Source organism: Mastomys coucha, unplaced genomic scaffold, assembly GCF_008632895.1.
Source record: "Mastomys coucha isolate ucsf_1 unplaced genomic scaffold, UCSF_Mcou_1 pScaffold23, whole genome shotgun sequence".
In the NCBI taxonomy this organism is placed as follows: domain Eukaryota; kingdom Metazoa; phylum Chordata; class Mammalia; order Rodentia; family Muridae; genus Mastomys; species Mastomys coucha.
The window spans coordinates 14799304-14815924 of record NW_022196906.1 but is presented as its reverse complement, the minus strand read 5'-3'; the positions used below and the strand labels follow the sequence as shown (position 1 = coordinate 14815924).

At 48.5% G+C, this 16621-nt stretch overlaps 1 protein-coding gene across 2 annotated transcripts in view; it reads left to right on the top strand.

Moving 5' to 3' along the window:
• Olfm2 (olfactomedin 2) overlaps positions 1-15021 on the top strand; it is a 78965-nt gene extending 63944 nt beyond the window's left edge. For both annotated transcript variants that reach the window (XM_031343154.1, XM_031343153.1), the window contains exons 2-6: positions 6856-7005; positions 9838-9984; positions 10262-10481; positions 10807-10913; positions 13940-15021. In XM_031343154.1, the coding sequence (XP_031199014.1) occupies positions 6856-7005; positions 9838-9984; positions 10262-10481; positions 10807-10913; positions 13940-14617 (1302 nt within the window). In that variant the 3' untranslated portion in view covers positions 14618-15021. The remainder of the gene's footprint in view (positions 1-6855; positions 7006-9837; positions 9985-10261; positions 10482-10806; positions 10914-13939) is intronic.
• The last annotated feature ends 1600 nt before the right edge of the window (positions 15022-16621 follow it).

The window sequence follows — 16621 nt, the reverse complement described above, 5'->3', positions numbered from 1 at the left end:
GGCTGGGTAAAGTGCAAGAACAGACATCTGACCACCTTGGCTGTGGGTTGGCAGCCCGCCCTCCCAGAGTGTCTGATCCCACTCTCAAATTTAATTGGAACCATTGTGTGGTGTTTTACATATCCTTGTAAACCACTTAGATGCTTTTCTGGAAGGAAGAAAAGTCCAAATAAATATATAAGCCCCAAGCCACCTCAGCTTGCTGATTAAATTACCCAGTCTCAAATTCGATTCTATCCTCATTTTATTAAGAGGCAGCTGCTTGCTCTCTTCCAGTTGGCTAATCCTCCCTCAGCCAGTGCTCAGGGGGGTGGCTGCCCCCAGGGGACCCAGCCACAATCCCTCTGTCTCGGGAAGCTTTTTTCTTTTCTTCATTTTAGCAGTGTTGGGGATAAAACTCAAGGCTGGCATGACTACTAAAGGCAATGCTGAACCATGTCCCTGGCTCCTCACTGGGGGATTCTAGGCAGGGGCTCTACCACAAAGCCATGCCCCAGCCCCTTGCTGGGGGATTCTAGAAAGGAGCTCTATCATTGCCCTGTGTCTCAGGCTTAATTAACCCTGAGTCTATTATGGAGCCCTGTTCTTAATTGGGGCAGCAGCTTCCATGAAAGTATTTGAAAGCTCCAGCTCACAAAATGTGATTTGAAGAAGGTACTTGAGGGCATAGCTTGTCCTCTTAGAGCCCATTAGCCGGAGTATTAAGATGGGAACCAGAACTCAGGAAAAGAGAGTGCCTGGGAGGATCGAGTGATGATTCTCTTTTACAGAAGATTTGAGTTCAGTTCTCAGCACCCATGAGAGGTAGCTCACCAGTACATGTAACTCAAGCTCCAGGGGCTCAAAGCCCTCTTTTGGCCTTTAAAGGCACTTTAAGAGACACTCCTACCTGTCTAGTTTTAGGCAGTGCCTAATAAAATCCTTTTAGGGGCCAGCAAGAGGGCTCAGCAGGTAAAGGTCCTTGGATGGTCCGAGTTCAACCCCCCAGAACTCATACAGTAGAAGAGAATTGCAAGCTGTCCTCTGATTGACACATGCAACCATGTCATGGCACATGTGTGCACCTGTGTGTTCGTGCACACAGACCCTACATTGTAATTAAAATAATTCTTTTTTTTTAAGAAGACCACTGTAGCAGCCTGGTACTTGGCCATATGATCCTTGATTTGTGTGAGCCATCTTGCTGCCTCCACACTGTTATTTTATGCATTTTCCTGAGATAGACCATTGTGTCCCTCAGGTTAAGACCCTCCAGGAATTAGGGACTTTGGTACCAAGCTACAAAGACTCCAGCTTTGAAATGGCATTTGGACTGTTCAACATCAAGCCTCTAGGTCATCCCCATTCCATAGAAGTGAACTTGACTGAACATTTGAACTTACCCCTGCAGGGCAAGACTCAGGATCTTAGTGTGCTGAGACCTGGCGGCCAAACCCGAGGCATTTAATTACACAGCTGCAGAGAACACTCCAGCAGGGCGCGTGCCATACAGACAATTATTTTAGGAAAGCCACAGACGCTGTCTCTTTGTGGTGCTTAGATCTTGCTTCTCTTTTACAATTCAATATTTCATATGTTGGGAGAAGTGTCTTGTTTGCTTCAAAGGACATGCCAGGAAACATGGCCGGAGATGCTAATTACGTGGTTGGGGGTGCTTTGTTTTTGCATAATGAGAATCTTTGAGGGGAGTTCTAGCCTAATTGCTTAGGGACCTGAGCCAGTGGGAGGATATATAGGCAGGGACATTTGGGCTCCTGTTCATTGTTCAGTTTTGAAAGAATTGGATTTGCTCTGAAAGGAGGCTAAGCAATTGTGCTTTCTTCGGGGAGCAAGGGGAAGCCTTTTGTAGGCCATTTTTCCTGTGTTAGACTATGCTCCTGGCTGAGCCTGGTGGCTCAAGCCTATAATACCAGTTACCTGGACACAGGGAGAGTACAAGACCAGCCTGGGTAACTTAGTGAGACTCTACCTTAAAAGAAAAAGTAAGAGATGGCTCAGCAGTTAACAGCACTGGCTGCTCTACCAGAGGACCTGGGTTCAATTCCTACCATCACCTTGGCAGCTCACAACTGTAACAGTTCCATGGGATCCTTTGCCCTCTCCTGATCTTCCCAGACATGCAGTTAATGCACAGGTATACATGCAGGCAAGACAAAGACCACCTTACTCAGTTATACAGAGTACAGTGTCCAGGTACCCAGACATCTTTGAAACTAATCTTTGTTTACACATCCTTGAAACTAATCTTTGTTTACCGGAGGCACTTGTGGGAGGTGCAGGAAATGAGCCTGTGTACCCAGAGTTGATGAGCAGCCCCAGGCCTCCTGGCTCTGTAAGACTTCCTGAAGGAGCCAGGAGTTCTCTAATAGAAACCAGCCACGGGGATACTTGCCTGTCATCCCAGAAGTGTAGGCAGAAGTATCAGACGAGGTCATCCTCAGCTACATAGTGCATTTGAGGCCGGTCTGGGATACATGAAATCTTGTCTCAAAACAAACAAAACTAAGCAAAATGAACAACAACAACAAAATCAAGAGTTCTTCTACAGGTAGCTGGTTGTGGTGGTACATGCCTTTAATACCAGTACTGGAGAGGCAGTTGGATCTCTGTGAGTTCAAGGCCAGTCTGGTAAACAAGGCAAGTTACAGGATAGCCTAGGATATTCTAGACAGAGAAACCCTGTCTGGAAAAAAACAAAACCATACGAGACCAAACCAAACCGCTAAGAGTTCCCTGACAAAGGACTGGAGAGTTGGCTCAGTGATTAAGAGCATTGACCGTTGTTTTTCTAAAGAGCCTTGATTCAATTCCCAGCACCCACATGGCCCCTAACAACTGTCTATAATTGCAGCTCCAGGGGACTGAAAACACACACACAGACAAAACACCCATACACACAAACAAAACAAAAAGACAAGAGCTCTTGCACAGGAGAGGTATGGCTCACTAGGACCTGGGTGCGCTAGAAGACCTTAGGAGAGTCTCTCTGGACAGAATGGACTGTGACAGCTTCTGAGGTTCTAAGTGGGGGCATACAGGGCACTGGATCTTTCTTAAGTTTTTATTAGCACAATATACATACTAATGGTTATGGCATTTCCATAGCACATGATGAACTTTAATTGTATTCATCCCATCCTCCCACTCCTGCTGACTTCCCCACCTTCCCAGATGGCCCTTCTATTTTCCTGTCTTTTTCTTTTTTTGTGGCCCAGAGGGTTTTGTGGGGACCGGTTGCTTACACAGTATGGGTGAAGGGCTGTTTACAGGGCGGTAGGCTCCTTACCAGTGGCCATGCCACTGAGAAAATGCCTCCCTCCTGAGCAACCATTACCGCCTGTTAATCCCCCCCCCTTTTTTGGTTTTTCCGAGACAGGGTTTCTCTGTGTATCCCTGGCTGTCCTGGAATTCATTCTGTAGACCAGGCTGGCCTCGAACTCAGAAATCCGCCTGCCTCTGCCTCCCAAGTGCTGGGATTAAAGGCATGTGACACCATTGCACGGCATATATTTTGTATTTTATGTATACTGGTGTTCTGCTTCCATGTGTGAGAATGTCAGATCCCCTGGAACTGGAATTATAGATAGTTGTGAACTGCCATGTGGGTGCGGGAATTGAACAGGGGTCCTTTGAAAGAACAGCCAGTACTCCTAACTGCTGAGCCATCTCTCCAGCCCTGTCAGTAGGTGCGATGGCTCAGCAGGTAAAAACACTTGCCACCAAACCTGATGACCTGAGTTCTATTCCAGGGAATCACACTGTGGAACTAGAGAACCAATTTCTGCCACTTGATCTCTGGCTTCCACATGTACTCAGTGTCCACACACACACACTATAAGTAAGTAAGTAAAAAATAAATGTAGGGGCAGGTGAGATGGCTCAGCAGATAAAAGCACCGACTGGTCTTCTGAAGGTCCTGAGTTCAAGTTCCAGCAACCACATGGTGGCTCACAACCACCCATAATGAGATCTGACGCCCTCTTCTGCTATGTCTGAAGACAGCTACAGTGTACTTATTTATAATAATAAATAAATCTTAAAAAAAAATAAATGTAATTTATAGCCAGACAGTGGTGGCACACACCTTTAGTCCCAGCACTTGGGAGGCAGAGGCAGGCAGATTTCTGAGTTCGAGGCCAGCCTGGTCTACAGAGTGAGTTCCAGGACAGCCAGGGCTATACAGAGAAACCCTATCTCAAAAAAACAAAAAACAAAAAACAAACAAACAAAAAAAACTTGTAAAAGGAAACAAAAGCTTGAGCAGGAGTTCATGCAAGGTAAGTCATGTGGGCTCTTACAGAGGGAGTCCCCAGCTTAGGTAGGGTGTAAGAAACACAGCCTGACTCATTACCATGGTCTCAGCTGTCTTCTGTGAATGGATTATTTTTCTTATAAATTAGTGGAGGTGTGGAGATCACTGTGTAGTTAGCTCATTTGCTCACACTTCAATAAGAGAATTTATTGAGTGGGAAGAGACAGCAGCATGCAGCAGGAGTCTCTGCAACCACTCCTGCCTCAGCCCGGCTTACCTCTGCCTCAGCTCTTGGGCATTGGCTCTGTCTGGGATCAGTAACAGCCGTGCAAGTAGAGGATTGTGTGCTGCTTGCTTCTGCAGAAATACTGTGGTGTGACACACTGTAGGCAGGGCTGGGCTCAGTGGCTAAAGTGCTTGCCATGCATGCCCAGTACATGCCCAGTGCTTGCCACAAAGACCAGCATTCCCTCCTCAGCACTGCATGAGCTGAGTGTAGCAGCCTGGTGCCCAGGAGGTGGAAGCAGGAGGATCAGAATTTCACCATCATCCACGGCTACAAGATGGAGTTTGAGTCCAGCGGGTGCTACATGAGCTCCTGTCTCAATACTAAAATAAGCATGCTAGATAGAACCAGAATTCTGCATTTTTCATCTCATGGTCACTACTCACTGTCTTTGCCTGGACTCCAGCGGTCCCTCTGAGCTGGGACTGAGCACCCAAGTCAGTGCCCATCTCTCTTCTCTTCTCCAAGGCTCTCAGCAACTCTTTCACTGTCACACTGTCACCTCTTCACTCTTGCCTCCCTCCTCTTAGTGCCTAGCTCACTCTGCTCCTGTCACCCAGGTCCATGCCCCCCACCACCCCTCCACCTCAGGCTTTTGACCTTGCTGTTCCTCCTGCCTGGAACTCCTTCTAGTCTGCACTTGCCTGAAGTCACACCCTGAATGGCACCTGCTCCCTAAGTCCTCTTTTCCTCCTATTTCTTCTGTCTACACTACTCAACAATTCAAAATATTTCATCTTCACTTATTTACATTTTTATGTTTCCTCCACTTTTACAAAGTGTGTGGATGTGTGTACACAACAGGCAAGTGGAGACTGGAAGACAACCTCAGGTGTAGTTCACCAGGAGCCATTTAGCTGTTTTTGAGACAGGTCTCTCGATAGCCTAGAGCTCACCAAGGAGGCTAGGCTGGCTAGATACTACAGAGATCCTCCTGTAACAATGGCCCCAGAACTTGCACCACCATCCAGGGCTTTTTGTGCATGCTGGGGATCTGAACTTGGGTCCTCATGCTTATGCAATAAGCACTTTACCCACTGAGCCATCTTGTCTGACCTTGGTGTCTGCTCTTTAAAGATGTTTCTAGGTTGGGCTGTAGTGGAGTACAGCTTTAATCCTAGCACTTGGGAGGCAGAGGAGGCAGATCTACAGAGTGAGTTCCAGGACAGGGCTTCACAGAGAAACCCTCAAAACAAAAACAAAACAAAACAATCAAACAAAAACAGAAAACAAAAAACAAAATCAAAAACAAAACCCAAATGAACAAAAATGATGTTTCCTTCCATTCAACTTTTTTCTGAAACAGGTTTTCCTTAAGCACTACTGGGAGATGTACTGATTTGAACTTAGTGTGAATACACAGTCAGTACAGAATTCCTGCACTTAAGCAATCCTCCTGCCTTAGCCCCCAAGTGCTGGGTTATAAGTCATGCAATACTACAGCCAGCTCAAAGCCCCTGAGTTTTCAGTGGCTATTCTTAGGTCCCTTTGCACCTTGATATTTACAGTGCTGAAAGTTTCCTTTCCTGGGGCAGGGGCTCAGTGGGTACATTGCTGGCCTATCATGCAGGAGGCCCTGGGCTCCATTCTTAGCACCTAATAATCAGGGGAGGTGTTACCTTCCTGTAATCCCAACACACAAGAGGTCAGGGTAGGTAGATCACAAATTCAAGGTTACCTTCAGCCATATGGTTAGTTCAAGGCCAGCCTAGGCTTCATGAGATACAGCATACATGTGACAGTCCAAAGACAATCTAGGGTGTCAGTATCCACTGCCCACCTTGTTTGAGACAGTGTCTTGTTCATTCCTGGGTAAGCCAGTCTAGAAGGTCCACGAGCTTCCAGGATTCTCCTGCCTGCACCTCCTACCTTGATGTAGCGTTAGGGTTACAGACGTGATCTCCGGTGTCTGCTTTATGTGGGTTCTGGGGAGCAAACTCAGGTCCTCATAGTGGCATGGTAAGTGCTTTCCCCTTGTTTGTATGTGTGCATGTGTGTGCTGGTATGTACTTGTACACGTATGCAAAGATCAGAGGAAGATCTCAGCTGGTGATGTCCTCATGTATTTTCCACCTTCTGTTTGAGACAGAGCCTCTCACTGGCCTGCAAATTTGTCCAGTTGTCCAGTCAGGCCAGAGAGCCTCCAGGGCCCTGCCAGTCTCTGTCTCTTATCTTTCTTCATGGGCTCTGTGGATCTGAACTGAGGTTCTCATGCATGCAAGGCCATCCCCCCAGCAAAGGGCTTCTGCCCTTTCCAGTGAGATGGAAGAGAGCCCCTTTGGGTTCCTACTTTCTGACTACACTCTTTCCTCGGCAGACTCTCTTCCAGAGCCCGGAAGAGGGCTGGCAGCTCTATACGTCAGCCCAGGCGCCGGATGGCAAATGCATCTGCACAGCTGTGATCCCTGCACAGAGCACCTGTGCCCGAGATGGTCGGAGCAGAGAGCTTCGGCAGCTCATGGAGAAGGTAGGGACTTGACAGGCACCAGGAGAAGGCGGATATGCCTTTTCGCCCCCTCCTCGACCTGTCGCCAGCTGGGTAGCTTGTTCTAAAGCAGTCAATGACCGAGATACCATCTAGGTAGTTTTTTTACATTTCTTTTTTATTTACATTTTTATTAAATATTTTTTATTTTTTGGTTTTGTTGAGATAGGGTCTCTCTATGTAGCCCTGGCTGTCCTGGAACCCTCTCTGTAGACCAGGCTGGCCTTGAACTCAGAGATCCACCTGCCTCTGCCTCTCCATTGCTGGGATTAAAGGCATTTGCAACCATACCCAGCTCTATTAAATATTTTGAATATACCTTTCTTCCTGTTGTTGTTGTTGTTGTTTATTTTGAGACAGGGTCTCACTGTGAAGCCTGGGCTGACCTGGAACTTGCTATATGAACCAAACTAGCCTCCAATTCACAGAGATCATCTACCTGTCTGGCTTCCCTAGTGCTGGAACTAAACGTGTGCAGCCACTTGTCCAGCTTGTTTACTTTTCTGTTTCGAAACAGTATCACATAGCCCCAGGCTGTCCTAAAATTCACTATGTAGCTAAAGCTTTGAACTTCTGATCCTCCTGCTTCTGTCTCCAGAGTGTTGGGAAGACAGGCATGTGCCCACTTCTGTCTTCCAGGCAAATGCCTTCATTCGTTGTTCCACGTTTCCTAGAAAGAAATGCTACATGTTTATAGAGCTGGGAAGGCTGTAGTGTCAGAGGCAACTGACACTGTAGTGTCTGCGTTTGTTCTTCTGCACTCTGACCTGGCAGCCAATGCTCCATGCAGCCTTGGGTGACCCTGCTAAGAAGGTGCTTGGTGTCCTCTTTAGGCAAGGGTCTCACCTGCTCTTCGTTCTGTCAAGGTTTGTGCAAATTGTGCATTGGGGAGTGGCAGTGCACACCTATAATAGCAGGACTTGGGAGCCTGAGGCAGAATGACTGTCACAAGTTTGAGTTCAGCCTGGGCCACAGAGGCAGATCCTGTTGAGTGGGAGGTGGGGAGGGGTGTTGTGTTGTCACCAAGCCTTACGGCCTGAGTTCAATACCCATATCCCACATGATTAGAAGAGAGAATGAACTCCCACCAGTTGTCCTCTGACTGTCACATACCAAACAAACAAATGTAATTTTAAAACATCTTAAAGGGGAGTCAGGAGTAGTGAGAAGCTTGAACCAGCCTGGCTGAAGTATGAGCTTCAGGTTTGGTGACCCTGTCTCAAAAAATAAGGTGAAGGGTTACTGTGGAAAACAACTAACATCAATCTCTGGCCTCCAGACATACTTATATAGATGTGTATGCACACACACATGTACACACTTACATACATAGATATGCACACTCACATGTATATACAGACATACATATGTATGCACACACACATAACACACATAGATATGGATGTACACACACATATATATACACACAGATATATATTCACACACAGACACATAAACACTTAGATATACAGATATATATGCGTACACACACACACACACACACACACACACACACACGCCTGCATGCAGAATCTTTTTCATCCTGGCTGCCTCCACTTCATCTGTCTCCAAGATGTTTCGGATTCTTTGCTGACTGAAGTCCCTGTCACTACCCATTTGTCAGCTGTGATACGCGCCACCACCACCCTCACTGAACAGAAGAGGAAGCTGAGACTTGGCGGCAGGGAGTACCTGGGTACCTGCAACCCACCCACCCTTGACTCTCAGAATCCTGCTCTGCCCACTCCCCTTACTGAAACTGCTTTTCCCCAAAGCTGTGGACTTTTATGTAGTAGTGCCCTTTGATTGTTCACAGTGGCTGAAAAAAAAAATAGTTCATGGCATGACTAGTGAGTGATGTGTACCTCCGGGTCTTGTTTTTTGTTTGTTTGTTTGTTTTTTCGAGACAGGGTTTCTCTGTGTAGCCCTGGCTGTCCTGGAACTCACTCTGTAGACCAGGCTGGCCTCAAACTCAGAAATCTGCTTGTCTCTGCCTCCCAAGTGCTGGGATTAAAGGCATGCGCCACCACTGCCAGCTTCGGGTCTTGTATAGCCTGGGCTGCTCTTGAACTCACTGTGTATCTAAGGAGGATCTTGAACTTCAAATCCTCCTGGATCCACTTCCCAAGTGGTTTGCATACAATTATGAACCACCCAGTTTATGCTGGGGTTGGATCCAGGGCTTTGTGCACCCCATACAACCATTCTATTACTGAGCTTTTAAAGCCCCAGGATCCTCCCGCTGCTGTTTTTGCTTTTTGTTGTTGTTGTTAGAAGCAAGGTTACATTCTAACCCAGATTGACCTGGGACTCATGCTGTATCCTTGGCTGAGCTGGAACTCATGGCAATCCTCCTGCTTTAGCCTGGATGCTGGGATTACATCGGTGACTCACCACTCCTGGCTCTTTTTTGTTTTTCAAGACAGGACTCCTGGCTGTCCTGAAACTCACTTTGTAGACCAGGCTGGTGCTGGAACTAAAGGCGTGCACCACCACCACCCAGCCTGGGACGGTTGAAATTCTGATCCTTTGCCTATTCTTCCAAGTGCTGCGATAACGGGTGTGTGCTACCACACCTAGTTCTAGTCTTCATTTTGGAAAACACCTTCTGCTACCCTGTATCAGGAGGGTGGAAGCCGAGGGAAAAAGAGGCGGGGCCAGGTGTGAGGGGATGGGACTTTATGGAGCCTGCTATTGGAAGGTTGCTATGAGATCAGGGGAGAGTAGGGTTGGCAGGGGTCTGCTGGTCCTGGCCACCTGTTTCTGTCAGTGGCTGGGAGGAGGTGCTTGTCTCCTGGATGGTTCTCCTTCTAGGTCCAGAATGTGTCTCAGTCCATGGAGGTCCTTGAGCTAAGGACATACCGGGATCTCCAGTATGTTCGCAGCATGGAGACCCTCATGCGGAGCCTGGATGCAAGGCTCAGGGCAGCCGACGGGTCAGTCTCAGCCAAAAGCTTTCAGGTGGGTTCTTCTGAGCTCAGCTCTGAGGTCACGAATGTGGTTGGAGGGTTTGGGGGAGGAGCTGCAGTAAGAGTGATGGTTGTGAAAGCCAGAGGACCTGAGTTCCAAGGGTGGGACCATGTCTGGGAAGAAATGAGGGGTTGGCTGGGCACTGGGGTCCTGAAGGCATCCGTAGGCAAGGGATGAGCATTGTATCCAAGATGATAGGTGAAGGTATGGATCAAGGGTCAGGGGTCGGGTCGGATCAGATCGGCGGCCATTTTCTCCGGGTGAGCAGGAACTGAAGGACAGGATGACAGAGCTGCTGCCCCTGAGTTCAGTGCTGGAGCAGTACAAAGCAGACACACGGACCATTGTGCGCCTGCGGGAGGAGGTGAGGAACCTCTCTGGCAACCTGGCTGCCATCCAGGAAGAAATGGGTGCCTACGGGTACGAGGACTTGCAGCAGCGCGTGATGGCCCTGGAAGCCCGACTCCATGCCTGCGCGCAGAAGCTGGGTATGCCTTGACCCTGAAGCTTGCCCCAACCCTGATCTCCACACCCAACCCCAGTGCTGCCCCTGTGCTCCAAAGCTAGGTACAGTTTGGCATCTAACTGCTAACCCTCCCTCTTTGGTCTCCCTAACCCAAGGCCACCTCAGGCCCCAAAGCTGGAAGTAGCTTTGGGTCATTTTCAACCCTTTATGTCCAAGTTGACATCCTGAGATCACATTGAAGTTCTCTCCCTGAGCCCAGCCCCCGGCCCTTCCCAGGGCAGCCAGTGTCCTGCTTCCCCGGAGCTCTTGCTGCATTCTATCCTCACACTCACTGTTCCATCTCCCAGGCTGCGGGAAGCTGACAGGCGTCAGTAACCCCATTACCATACGAGCCATGGGGTCCCGCTTCGGCTCCTGGATGACTGACACAATGGCCCCCAGTGCAGACAGCAGGGTGAGTGATCCCACTCCAGTGACTGCCTGCAGGTGCCCAGGGAATCCACACTTGTGACTCTTATTTAGGTTTCACGTTTATTATTTTTAACTCATGGGTGTATATGGGGAGGTGGGAGAAGGAGAAAGGGCCACTTGATGTCCCTAGAGCTGGAGTTAAGATCTGCCTGTCTCTGCTTCTTGAGTGCTGGTATAAAGGGTGTGTACTACCACCATGTCCAGCCCACTCACTTTGTGTGTGTACATGTGCACCACAGCATGTGTGTATAGGTCAGAGGACAACTTGCTTGGTTCAGTTCTCTCCTCCTTCCATGTGGCTCTTGGGGATTGAACTGATGTTGTCACCTTTACCCTCTGGAAGCAGGCCCCTTTACCCTCTGGGCAGTCTCACACCAGTGACTCGTACTCTATCATCCTGGGTTTTGGACCTTTCCTCAACTATCTAGTGACCATGAGACTGAGGTCCTTCTGTCCCTGTCAGTCTACGTCATCTGTCTAAAGAATATGGTTGCAGGGTGCATGTATCTTTTGACACCAGGGACACACTCTTGAGAACTGCACAGCCAGACAATCTTATCATATATGGTGTAGACATCATATAGTACTTGCAGAAATTAAGATGGCATAGGGCTAGGGAGGGAAATAGCATAGGGGTAAGAGTGCTTGGTCCACAAGCATGAGGACCTGAGTTCAAACCCCATGTATCCATGAGTGGCCATGTGCACCAGTGCTGTGGGGAGCAGAGACAGGGGAATCACTGGGGCTTACTGGCTCTAGTGCCAGGTTAAGTTAGAGAACCTATCTCAAAGAAATGAGGTGGAGGGCGATACAGCAGGGCATCTGATGTCCTCCTGTGGCATCTGCCTGTTTCATTTCTGTGGTTGATAAAATACACTGACAGAAAGTAACTTAGAGCCGGGCGGTGGTGGCGCATGCCTTTAATCCCAGCACTTGGGAGGCAGAGGCAGGTGGATTTCTGAGTTCAAGGCCAGCCTGGTCTACTGATTGAATGCCAAGACAGCCAGGGTTATACAGAGAAACCCTGTCTCAAAACAAACAAACAAACAAAAAAGAAAGTAACTTAGAGATGAAAGGGGCTTAGTTTAACTTACAATTCCAGGTTAAAGTCCATCATTGTAGAGAAGTCAAGACAGGAATTTCAAACAGCTTGTCACATCACAACTAGTCAGGATCAGACAGAAATGCATTGCATATGTGCATTCTTGCTTGCTTGTGCTCAGCTCAGTTTCTCCATTCTCATACAGTTTGGAACTCCTTGTCTAATGAATGGTGTTGCCTACAAATGGGCTGGGTCTCCCCTCATTAACACACGTCCACAGCCCAACTCTCTGTAGACAATCTCTCATTGAAACTCACTTACTAGGTAATTCTCGGTTGTTTCAAGCTGAAGCTAACCATCACAAGCTGGAGCAGCAATGGCTGCTCTTCCAGAGGTCCTGAGTTCAATTCCCAGAATACACCCAGCAGCTCACAACCATCTGAAATAGGTGTTCTGGTGTTCAGGTGTACATGCAGATAGAGCACTCATACATAAAATACATAATAAATAAATCGTTAAAAGCTAACCATCACAATGGGTGGTCAAGTGAGCAAGGCAGTAAGTAACTCAACACTACTCCATTGCGATGACTGACCTCAACAGAAGGTGATGGTCCAACCAGCTGGCTATTGGAATTGGATTTGAACTTAACCAGTCCTGTCTACTCTTAGCCACACTCGGGCAGGCGCCTTCATATTGTTCTTGTGATTTTCTTATTCTTTAACATTGGCGTTCTTAAGTCTCAGCTCCACAAGGAGGGCATTCACAAGTGCATTTTAGCATGGCATTGATAATGCTGCGGCTAAGAGGGTCAGTGACATGCCTGGCAACGAACTAAGGCCAGGCATTGTGGCAAATCTCTTTAATCCCAGCACTTAGGAGGTAGATGCAGGTGTATCTCTGTGAACTCAAGGCCAGTTTGGTCTACAAAATGAGTTCCAAGCCAGCCTGGGCTACATACTTAGACTCTACTCAAAAAACAAAACCAAAACAACAAAAAACCAAACCAAACGAACAAAATATAGTGAAATCAAACTAACCTATTACCCAATAGCTGTTCAGCGAACATTCTCAACCCAGTGTCCAGTGAATCTGTGGTCCCATTAAGTCTCCTAGAGGCTAAATGTTCCCTGATCCTCAGGTCATCACCACTAATGTAGGGTCTTTTTTGTTATGTGTTTATAAAGGTATGTGCATAGGCTGCTGTGTGCCCCTGCATGAGGAGGCCAGAGGCCAACATGTTTTTTTCTATTGCTCTCCACCGTGTCTTTTCTTTTCCTTTTAGTGTGTGTTTGATGTGCACAGGTTTGTGTGCTCAGAGACCAGGGACGTCAGGTGCCCTGTTCTATCACGCCCAGCCTTAGTCCTGGATATAGGCTCTCTCACTAACTGAGCTAGGCTGGCAGTCAGCACATCCCCGTTGATCCTCCCGTCTCTGCTCTCAAGAGCACTGGGGTTATAGGCACATATGGCCATGGCCAGCTTTTCAAATGGGTTCTGGGGTCAGACAATCTTTCTGCTTGCAAAGCAGGTGAACTTCCCCATCGAGCCATCTTCCCTTTCAAATCCTCCCCACTTCTCCCCAGTCAGGATCTCAAAGAATTTGCAGCTCATCAATATGGCCCTGCTGGCTGGCTGATGAGCAAGATCTGTCTCTGGCTTCCTCTTCAGTGTGGTTACAGCTGTACACCACTGTGCCCAACTCTTTTATGGGTGCTGGGATCCAAACTCAGGTCCTCATGTTTGAGTGGCAAGCACTTTACCCCTTGAGCCATCTCCCCAGGCCCACTAATGTTCGCAATCACTAGACTATAACTAGTCACTAAGGTCATAGGAAGGACTGTGACTGAGTAGCGACATGCTGATAATAGCAGACCATGATGACCAAAGGTTGATGTTGCCTGGTTGGCCAGTCTCGGAGGGTCACAGGTTACAGTCCCTCCGGTGACTGGCTGCTGCTCTCACAGGTCTGGTACATGGATGGTTATTACAAAGGCCGCCGAGTGCTGGAGTTCCGTACTCTGGGAGACTTCATCAAAGGCCAGAACTTCATCCAGCACCTGCTGCCACAGCCATGGGCAGGTACGGGCCATGTGGTATACAATGGCTCTCTGTTCTACAACAAGTACCAGAGCAATGTGGTGGTCAAGTACCACTTCCGGTCCCGCTCGGTGCTGGTGCAGAGGAGCCTCCCAGGGGCTGGTTACAATAACACCTTCCCCTATTCCTGGGGCGGCTTCTCGGACATGGACTTCATGGTAGACGAGAGCGGGCTGTGGGCTGTGTATACCACCAACCAGAACGCAGGCAACATCGTGGTCAGCCGGCTGGACCCTCATACCCTGGAGGTCGTGAGGTCCTGGGACACCGGGTACCCTAAGCGCAGCGCCGGTGAGGCTTTCATGATCTGCGGTGTCCTCTACGTGACCAACTCTCACCTGGCCGGAGCCAAGGTCTACTTTGCATACTTCACCAACACGTCCAGCTATGAGTACACGGATGTGCCCTTCCACAACCAGTACTCGCACATCTCGATGCTGGATTACAACCCCAGGGAGCGGGCCCTGTATACCTGGAACAACGGGCACCAGGTGCTGTACAACGTCACCCTCTTCCACGTCATCAGCACTGCCGGGGACCCCTAGGTGTCCCTGCAAGGGCTGTGGGGAGCCTTCCCATATCGCCTGTGACCCCACCTCCCCTCCCCACCAGCCTTCTCTTGGTCATGTCCTCGCCTTCCTAGATTCCTTCTCCCCACTTCCCAGCCCAGCTTTCTGTTCTCTGTATCTCTACTCATGCATTTTCTCCATTTTATTGATCTCTGCTTTTGATACTCCACTTCTGAGTCTGCCTTTTTATGGATGCTCCTCTTCCTTATTGATCGAACCTCTCCTCTCCCTCTACCCACTCTCCCTCCTCTTCCTTTCCCAGTTTCCCACACTCCTTATCCCTATTCCTGGATCTGAGTGCATGGATTTTGTTTTTTAAGTTTATTATTTACACATTTTCTTTCCGGGTTGCCAGAATAAACCGGACCTTTGACATTTGGTGCCTGGGTTGTTTTGTACCCAGTGGTAATTGCAGAAGACTTGGCTCCCCGGAGTCTCTATTCCCGGTGCTTACCGTGTGACCTGAGGTGGAGTCCAGTAATAGCCCTTCTCAGAGCTAGCTAAGCCCCTGGAGGAGCCCACCCAACCCAAAGGTGTTTCAATCAAAAGCAACTAATTTAAAGCAACTGGATCAGAACAGCATAGAATTCTAAAATGGCAATGAAAACTGGCCTTCAGTGGGCATTCCCCAGTGCTGTCTCACTCACTGATCACACTGGCACATCACTAAGCTGTCTGGTTCTAATGGCTTTTTAACAATTTGGCTGCTTTTGAGAAAAGTTAGGGCCCTCAATTTCTTCTCCACTTTGTAACTGCAGAAATTGTAAGCCATACTAGTTAACTGCAAGCTCAACTAACTTAAAAGGTGTATCTAGCCTGGTTTTGAGCAAACACACTGCACTCTGTAAGAGGCTGGGAAAGAGATACTCAGTGTAGTGGGCACAGGAGTCCTGGGAGGCGGTCTGGCTGAAAAGGAGGCATCAGATACTCCTCCTAGCAGTCACTTCCGTCTCCCTTAATAAATCTATTCACTTTGCGAAACAAACAAGCACCAACCAAGCAACCTAACAAAACCCAGGTGGCATGATAGGGTTAGGCAGTCAGAGGCCTGGTGCTCCCAGCTGTGGCATTGTGGGGGTCAGACGGATTGGTTAGGAAATGGGCCCACACAACAGCACAGACCGGGATCTAGATAGTCAAAGGTGACCTTGAGCTTTTGATTCTCCTGATCTTACTTCCACTACCGTGCTTGGCTTTTAATGATGCTGAGCATGGACCCCAAGGCTTCATTCATGCTAGGCAAAATTCAGGGCCTTCTGTCAGCCAGGTCTGTAGTCTAAGGGCAGGGTAGGTGGGGACCCTGACAAACTTCTATGTCCAAAAGTACTTATGGCTCACAGCAGCAGCAAAGCTACAGTTATGAAGGAGCAATACGGAGTTATGGTTGGAGGGTCACCACAACACGAGGAAATGCATTAAAGTCACCGCATCAGGAAGGCATCACAAAATATGAGGGGCAACTCCGTAGAGCAGTGAGTGATACACGCTGCTCCCCCCACTCCCAGCCCACTGAACCCCTAACAGGAACAGCATGTGCAGATCTCCACTGGCCATGACCCTACCCTGCTGAGGCCACAAGGAGGCTGCTGTCCCCATCTCTAATTAATGGCCTTGGTGATTAAATCATCTCCGGGAACTCAGACTAGGATGCCATATTGGGAAGGAAATCCATGAATAATGAATGGGGCTGCCTAATGCACTCATTTAAAACCAATTTCTAAAGGCATCCTCGCGAAGAGCAATTAATTCCCACGTAAGTGAACAAGCTCGACACTGGGGAAAAGAAGAATAAAGCCCGGGTTAGCATGAGACTTCATGCAGCTGAAGACAGCCAAGGCTTAGCATGAGGAACCCACTATACACACTAGTTCTGGGGAGGCTGCTGCCACCCAGGGGAGACCTTGTCTCACAATCCCAAATAAGGAAAAGGAGTCTGCATGTCTCCTGCCCGAGACTTGTGCTCAAGGTGGCCATGGTCTC